Consider the following 9,137-nt stretch of genomic DNA (forward strand, 5'->3'; position numbering starts at 1 on the left):
CTTGATAGAAAAGAGAAAAAAGAGAAAGGAAGAAAAAAAAGTTTAAAATTTTTAAAAATTAAAAAAATTAAATAATAAAATAGAATAAAATAAAATAGAGTAATTTTTTAATTTCCTCTTTCTGTATCCGAGAAAGAGAAAGAAAAAAAGAAAACAACATAAGCAAAAGCCGAAGAAAAGAAAATGAACAAACGAGCAAACAGAATGAAACCCAAATGAAGTTACATCCAATTTCCCCTAGAACTGAAACTTTGCAATGCACTATAGTCTACAGACTAAACAGGTAGAAGAGACTGCCTTCTGGAATATGTCTCTGGAAGGCGCAGGTGGGCAGGACTTGGTGTAACAGCTCTGTTCTCTTGGTGGTGGTGCTTAGCTCACTGGGGTCAATCTATGTATGTGTACTACAGGTGAAAATGGCTTCACCCAGCTCTCTAGTCTCTGGCTCAGGAATTTTGTGCCCTCACAGACCTATGATCAAGCATCCCTCCTTTGTCTCAGGCTTCTGTCCACTCCCCACCCTTACCCTGCTTGTGTCCAAGCTGTCTGCCTGCCAAGTGGTACCTCCCTCTAGAGTTTTATCTCAGATGGGGCTGTGTTTCAAAACCCCACATTTCAGAGACCCCCATGGCTTGGACCCACACTGATTCTCTAGGGGAGGGTCTCGCCAAGTAATGCCCGGGAGCTGGCTTGTCCTAGAAAATGTTTGCACAATCACACAGTGGCAGAGGCTTAGAGTTTATGGTAAATTATAACACACAGCTGGCGCCAGGTTTTGCTGCATTCTGGTGTCTTTGTTCTAGTATCAGTAAACATGGCAGTTCTCCAGGTCCACCAGGACTTTGGGCTCTGGGGAAGCCATATGGCATCTACCAACTGCACTCCAAGCAGAAGAACCACTTCTCCCTTTGTAGCCCTTGGACCCCTCCGACCACCCTGTCTGCTCCTGGGAATTCGTCCTGCTTCCTCATTGGAGCACCACCAAGCACTGAGCTTTAAAACTTCAGACTTTGCACTCCACTGTTTATAGAATCCTTGTGGTATTGAAACCCTTTCCTTTCTCCCCATCAATGGTTTTGGGGAACAGATTTCTCATCCAGTCCCCTGCATTTTCACTCTTTCTTTCACTCTTTCTCTAGCTACTTGTGGGAGGAGTGCTTTTCTTGCATGATCCAAATGCACTGCACTCTCCTCCTTTCTCTTTTTTTCTTTGTCCTCTCTTCATGACTCTCCCTACTCTTTGCAGTTTCGCAGCCTTTAACTTCCCCAATTCACCTCTCCATACCATGTACCTGCCACATTATCTGGCTTAAATTATGCATATTGTTGCGTTCATCCTCAGATCAATTTCCTGGGTGTTCCAAATGATTTGATGCTGATGAGCTGCATTTCAGGGATGAGACAAGCTTAGGGTCTACTCCGCCATCTTAACTCCCCCTTCCTATTACTTTTTTATTACTAGGCAACAAATCACCACACACTAAATGGCTTAAAATAGCACATATCTATTGTTTCACAGTTTCTGTGTGTCCAGAGTCCAGGCATGGTATAGCTGGATCCTCTGCTTGGAATCTCATAGCTGTGATCAAGGTGTGAGCTGGACTGCAGAGTCATCTGGAGGCTTGCATGAAGAAGGGCTACTTGCAAGCAAACTAAGATTGTTAATAGAATGCACTTCCTTCTATCCTATGACTAAGGCCCCAGCTTCTTTCTGGCTGTGTGCTGAAGACCACTTCTAACTCCTAGAGGCTGCCTGCAGTTTATTGCCATGTGGTCTTTTCCAACCTAGCCTACTACCTCACCTCACTAGCCAGCAAGGAGAGTCTTTAGACCAAGTCTGATAGCAAAATGGAGTCTTATGTAATGTAACATAATCAGAGGAGTGAGATTCCATCACTTTGTCATATTTTTTTGGTTAGAAGTAATACGTCCCACCCATACTTAAAATTTATGAGTTGACATAAAAATGTGAACACTGGAGTGAGGGGATCATGATAAGACACGTTACAGTTTGTCCTCCACACATGCTATGTCATATAAGTCTCTTTACTGCCAATATCCTTAGAAAATGACCCCCTTTGGAAAGGGGCTGCTTACCCGTCAATCTGCCACAGCACAGCACCTCATCTAGTAGCCATTCAGTGCTCATAAATGAATGAGTGAATGAATACTGCAATGAAGTAGAGTGGTTATGCTTGTAGCAGCTCTGATCCTGGAAGAAAGTAAATAAACCCATGATGAGTGAGAATAGTAAGAAAGGTAAGCTGGAAGAAAAAACACTTTAAGGAATATCTAGAAACTAATTAGATCTCCAGTGCTGGACCTGTCCTCTTTGGAAATGAGGTAGACTGTCTTTTGTGTCTAATCTTACTGCTAAGAAGAGACACTGTATATAAAAGGTTATGGTAAATTAGATTATTGTTCAGAAATACTCTCTATCCTATTCTACCTCCATGGACAAAGTGTACTCCCTTGACCCTTGACTTTAAATTTTGCCATGTGACTTGTTTTGATCACTGGAATATTGGTGGGTGTGGTATGGCCAGTGTTTGGAAAATGTTTGTGCTATTTGGCTCGCTCTTTTTCACTTCTGCCACCATCACAAGAACATGTCTGACTAGCCTTCTGATTACAGAGAAAGATGAAAACCATAGAGCCAAGCTTCCCCAGCCAACCTTCCCAGCTGTCCCCAGCCCAGATAAGCCAGTCTCCAGCTGACCTGCAGATGTGTGATCTAAACAAATGCTTGCTGTTATAGGTCACTGAGATTTTATGGTTGTTTACTATGTAGCAACAGTGAACTTATACAGCATATGAAAGGGAAGCATGACTTGGTTGAAATAAATAATGAACTCTATGATCCTCTTTTGTAGAGGGGGTTAGCATATCATAGTTGGCTAATGAAAAAAATTCATCAGAGATTTAGGAGGTGGGAGGAAAGAAGAGGCCATTTTTCCTGAGAAATCGTCAGTTTCCTCAGACAGCAATTTCATGCAACTTTTTACAAACTCTCACGTTACAAGTATGATGGCTTCACAAATATCTGTGTGAACTCACAATTTTTGTTCCACTTTGGGTGGCTAGATTCATGAAGTCCCTTGTACTTCCCCATGAACTCCTGGTTTTCCCACATCAGGCTAAGGTAGATAGTGACTGTTTTTCCAGTTCTCCAGCTGTTGCCTTCCAGACCTTCCTTCCCACTATGTCTCCCCACACCTGTGTAATCCCTATTTTCTACATGAAACTCCTCATTCTTGTATTATCTATATTGCCTCTGTTTTCCTAACTGAAGCCTAACACCGAAGTAAATGGAGATAAACCGTTTGGCAATAATCAGAGCTTTCCAATCAGAACAAATTTTAATATCTTTACCAACTAAATTATTTTCAGATGTAAAAAATTTATATAAGAAGCAGAGTTTCCAGGATCCATCCCCAGAAATGCATACAAAATATATGGCAATTAGCATTTGTGCTTTAAAAAAAATTTTTTTTAATCTTTACTTACTTTTGAGAGAGATACAGAGACAGCGTGAGCAGGGGAGGGGCAGAGAGACAGGAAGACACAGAATCTGAAGCAGCCCAGACTCTGAGCTGTCAAGTCAGAATCCGACATGGGGCTCGAACTCATGGACCGCGAACTAACAGACCACAAGACATGACCTGAGCCAAAGTTGGATGCTTAACCAACTGAGCCACCCAGGCGCGCCTAGTGTTTGTGCCTTCTTAAGTTATTTTGTTAACATAGTAACAGAGTTTCTACCTTTGTTATTAATTCCAACCAGTAAGTCCAAGTTTTCTTGAAGGGATTTATAATACTTAAGATTTTTTGGAGGAAGGAAGTTGAAAATAATATTTTTTTTCTGTCTCATAAGGAAACATTTTTTATATTTGTTTTACATTATGCTCTGCTATTCTAGCCAGGATTTCTTTTATGCTTCCTAGTAGGCTTTGCTTTTGTTTGTTTGTTTGTTTGGCTGGTTTGTTTGTTTTGGTTTGGGTTTTTGGTGGAGGGTTGGTTTTTAGCTTTTGTTTTTAACATGGCAGGAACTAGGAGGCAAATGGTCAAAGTGATTGGCTCTCAACATTCATTCCTGGCCAACAACTGGTGTCAGTCAATCATGGTAATCCCATTTCCCTTACCAGGGACTAGCTTAGGAGCAGTGTGTGACACAATTCTGCCTGAGAAGATGTATACTGAGGGTTTCAAGAGATGGTTTTCCTACTCTTGAAACTGAGACTCTGGAGAGAAAGACCTCCTTTTATCTCCAAATGTTGCCATGTCTGATGTGAGTACTAGAATGGCTATAGCTCTCTTGCTGTGACTCTGAAGATGAAAACAACACCAAAGATGGGAAAGCAGAGCAGTGGAAAGAACTGGTCCTTAATGATATTGTTGAGTCCCTGGATCATTGAACCCTGCCTGACGTCTGACTTTCTTCTTCTGTGAGATAAGACATTTGCTTATCATTTAAACTGGTTTGAACGGGGCTCTGAATTTTTCGTACCCAAAAACATGCAAATTCAGAATAGCCCAAATATAGGTTAGGAAGAACTAGAGTTAGTCCATCAATAATGTGTTCTTAGAAAATAAAGTAGAAAGTTTTCTCAGGGGAAAGACAGAATTTACATTTAAGTTAATGAAAGCTAGAGATTAATATTAAAACACAAAACTAAAAACTCAATCATTGGAGACCTCAGGATTCTCCCAGAGTAATGGCAGTCGTCTAAATTCATAGCTCCCTACAAATCTTTCTATAAAGCAAAAGACCAAGAGAACAATTTGCTTATAACCTTTGTCCATAGCATAACTAGAATACAATGAATATTACAAGGTTTATTTGATATGTTATTAGGGAAATGAACAGGAGACCAACAGAATTTGTCCTAGATCCCTTACTAGGCATTGAATTTGGTGGCGGCTATGGAGATGGGAGGGAAATGCAATGAGTTTGTAGAGGTAAGCAAAATATAAATAGCACCAACTAGGATTAAACATTCCTAGAAAACAAGTTCCCCATGCTGAGTGGAAATACTGAGAAATATTGATACTATGTCTATATTCTTCCTTTAAAGTGTAATCAGTTTATTTCCCTGTTTACAAGACCTTTACAAAAAAGATGAATCTTCTTTGCTTGATGACATAGGAGGCTTTCCTGGTCTGGCCTCAGCCTAACTTGCCAGCTCCACTGAACTCTCCATGGACTGTAACACAGGAATTTGGGATCTGACAGACCTGGGATCAATTCTCATTAGCTGGGTGTCCTTGAACAAGCTTACTATAGGTCACTCAGTCTCAATTTCCTCATCTGTGAAATAAGGATAGTAATACCTACCTGTCACGAGGGTTGTATCTAAGTTAAATAATATTAGACCTATAGACTTCTTAGCACAGCAGCTGGCACGGTATGAATGCTTATGTGTCGATTCTGATTACTTCCAAACTTGTCAAGTCCTCCTATACTTCTGTGCCTTAGTATGTGCTGTGTCCTCAGTCTAGAGTACTCATACCTTCCTTCTCTGCCCTTCTTTTTTCAGCAAATTGCCTCTCCTCTGTCAAAATCCAAAACTGTTTTCACTTAGCCACAGATTTCACCTCAGCCACACTTAGCTGCTGACGCAGTTATGGACACTGTTTCCCCTACATGTCTACTGGCACTTAGCAGGACTCAGTAAATACATGTTAAATGAATGAACTAACAGAGCATTAAAAGACTGACAAGAATGGAAAGAATGATTTATGACAGATTAATTGAAAAATGTGAAATTTAGAGTTTTAAAAGGTTGCTAACATTCACTCACATGATCTTAGGTGCTATGCTACAAATGCAGGAACGCATTTCTTTTTATTGTGTTCCCTGCCATGTCTCTTAATTTTTTTATATTTCCTCTTATAGTTCAAAATTTTCCTGATGCACAACCTGAAATTGATATCATCATGAAGACCGATAGAACAAAGGAGAGGTGGAAGAGTGTAATTTTACCAGATGATGTTAACACGAATGAGTCATGGGAAGAAGAAGTGGAAGACCTGGTCACCTGGACCAACACTCTTGATATAAATGTTTTAGATGATTCAGCCTGAAGCTCCAGGATTTAAAAAATGAACAGCCTCAACCACAGATCAACTTCATGAAGCAACTTTGGAACATGGATTCCATTTTTTTTCAAGTTGGACTCATGCTCTCACTTCAAGTACAAATTAGAAATATAACTACAAATCAGTGAATATGTTGCTTTGAATTTTTTGAGCTCTACTTCATTGTTTGAACCTAAGTTAACCAAATTAGGGATGTTCATTGTGGCATTTCAATCAATGGTATTATGCCCTCAATTGTTAGGCTTCTGGATGCAAGTTTTTGCAGGCAAGGTATGAATCAGGGAGAGGCTGGGTTAGGAGGAGAGCACAGGAGCTTCAGAAGCGGGATATTAACCAAATAGAGGGATCTTTACAGTTGTCCACATCTGCCTGGTTTAGTGTCTTGTTTCCTCCATATTCAAAGTATGAGATGTCATCCATCTACCAATGTTCCTCTTATGTTTTCTCCCAGAAAACATGCTTTGTTTACTCTTTGACCTTAATCAATCATCCCCTCATATTCTCGTATCTTTTTTTTTCTCCTTATCTTTTTGCTGCATTGCCTCAACCTGCAAATGTGCTCAGATCTCTCCTGTTTTTTTGTTTACCTTTGACCCTGTGTTTCTACTTCCCTCGACACTATTTTATTCAGGGATACCTGACTGGCTCAATTGGTGGAGCATGTAACTCTTGACCCTGGGGCTGTCAGTTTGAGCCTCACACTGGGTATAGAGATTAAAAATAAAATCTTTAAAAAGAAAACAAAAGCAAACATTGTATTATTCATATTTTCTCAGGTTTATTGATTATAGTCTATCATTTGCCATCTTTATTGCTTTGGTTCACTTCACATTGGCATCTCACTGCACAGTAAAATCTGCTTCTGCTACATTACTTGATGAAAATTCACTAGGATCACCAAAGACTTCCATATTTCTAAAATTCAATAGCTACTGTATCGTACTGGACCTCTAGGCTATATTCTATATTATTGATCACTTCTGTCTCTCTCTTTTTTTAATGTTTATTGCCTCACCTTTGAAGAGGCTTGTTTTGAGGCCTATCCACCTACACACACATCTCTTCCCATAAACACCATAACTCAGTATACATATAAATGTATATATCTATATCTACATATAGATATAGATAGGTAGATAGATAGATAGATAGATGCCTGACCTTGGGTCTAGTTGTTAATAGGTCTCTCCTTCATTTCTAAAGAAACTGATTTTACTTCCTGTGAAAAAATTAAAATGCTGTTATATATACTCTAGTGCCTGGGCACATCCCTGGCTAGCTAGATGTTTTCAAGTCTGCCTGTGATGGTTCAGACTATAAGACCCCAAGTGATTGTAGTGCCTGCCACTTTTATTATCCTCCCCAACAGGAACCACAAAATTCTAGCAGCTATCCTAGATTTTCCCCTCCTTTTGTCAACGCCAAAGTACACCCAAGAGCCAATTTAATGATTCCCACCCAACTTGATAACAATTAGAGTTATTTTTACACCCAATGAAAGGTGCCATTATAGATGGACCATCCTATACCTCAGTGAAATTATAGAATGTAGTTGAAAGATGCATTCTGCTGATGGTCACAATGATGGAGGCTGGGCCTCTGACTCTTCTCTGGTGGTTTTCTAGGAGGACAAACATGTAGATTGTCAACAGGTATACAGTAATCACCAAGAAATTAAACTCAAAAGAACCATGGTAGTCAACCAAAAATATTTCCTTGATATCAGCTGTCATATATTGTATTTTATACTTTCTATTTAATCTCTTTCTTTCAGGACAAAGAAGTTACACTTGCTTGTTGCTTTCTTTTCCTGCTACCAGAAAACGTGGGGGTAAAAGTGGGTAATAGGGAAAGGAAGGGTAGGGAACACATCTTTGGAACAGAGACATTAGTTAGTAGAACAGGATAGTTTTTTTTTAAGTTTATTTATTTATTTTTAGAGAGAAAGTGCAAGTATGCATGAGCAGGGGAAGTGGCACAGAGAGAGAGAATCCCACACAGGCCCCACGCCATCAGTGCAGAGCCCAACACAGGGCTCGATCCCATGAACTGTGAGATCATGATCTGTGCCAAAACCAAGAGTCAGATGCTCAACTGACTGAGCCACCCAGGCACCCCCAGGATAGTATATTTAATTACCTTCACTATATCTCTGGCCATTCTTTCTGACTCTTCAGTAGGAATCTCCCTTCCATCTCTGGCCTTGGTAAAAGGTTCCTTTGGGTTCCAGCCCAATGCTCTCCTCTATGCATTTTTCTTGGAAAATGTTGTCACTGTCAAGAGTTTTACCTCCCATGCACATTGTCATTCTCTGAACTTTTTTCTTCCTGCTTAAAAGACATCTTCACTTCAACGTCCCCCATGCATCGGAACCTCAACATGCCCAATTTAAACTCATTTCTCCCCCTCCACCAGACCTCCTTCTGCCTCTTGGTTTCTTTTTCAGTTAATGGAACAATCAAAAGATAAAAACTTGGGGATCACTACAGACTTCTTTCACTATGGCAGATTGATCACCAGGACTCCAGGACTTGGAATATTATCTTTTAGATGTCTCAGATCCATTTTCTCATCCCTGTTCTTACCATCACTTTATATTATGAATCCCTTTTAAAAAAAATTTTCTAAGTTTATTTTTGAGAGAGAGACAGAGCATGAGCAGGGGAGGGGCAGAGAGAGAGGGAGATACAGAATCCAAAGCAGGCTCCAGGCTCCGAGTTGTCAGCACAGAGCCCAACGCGGGGCTCAAACTCACCAACCGTGAGATCATCACCCTAGCCGAAGTCGGACACTCAACCAACTGAGCCACCCAGGTGCCCCAAACTCAAAATACTTCTAATTTCCTTCTAGATTCTTCTTTGACCGTATGTTATCTACTTTGTTTTTTTTTTTTTTTAATTTTTTTTTTCAACGTTTATTTATTTTGGGGACAGAGAGAGACAGAGCATGAACGGGGGAGGGGCAGAGAGAGAGGGAGACACAGAATCGGAAACAGGCTCCAGGCTCTGAGCCATCAGCCCAGAGCCTGACGCGGGGCT

General features: G+C 40.3%; 1 protein-coding gene across 1 annotated transcript in view; it reads left to right on the forward strand.

Annotated features, from left to right (window-relative positions):
- UBE2U (ubiquitin conjugating enzyme E2 U) overlaps positions 1–6,844 on the forward strand; it is a 59,364-nt gene extending 52,520 nt beyond the window's left edge. Inside the window, 1 exon segment of the mRNA XM_043575175.1 lies at positions 5,897–6,844. Coding sequence (XP_043431110.1) covers positions 5,897–6,084 — 188 coding nt within the window. The 3' untranslated portion in view covers positions 6,085–6,844.
- Positions 6,845–9,137: the final 2,293 nt, after the last annotated feature.

The sequence above is a fragment of the Prionailurus bengalensis genome, chromosome C1, assembly GCF_016509475.1.
Source record: "Prionailurus bengalensis isolate Pbe53 chromosome C1, Fcat_Pben_1.1_paternal_pri, whole genome shotgun sequence".
NCBI lineage: Eukaryota > Metazoa > Chordata > Mammalia > Carnivora > Felidae > Prionailurus > Prionailurus bengalensis.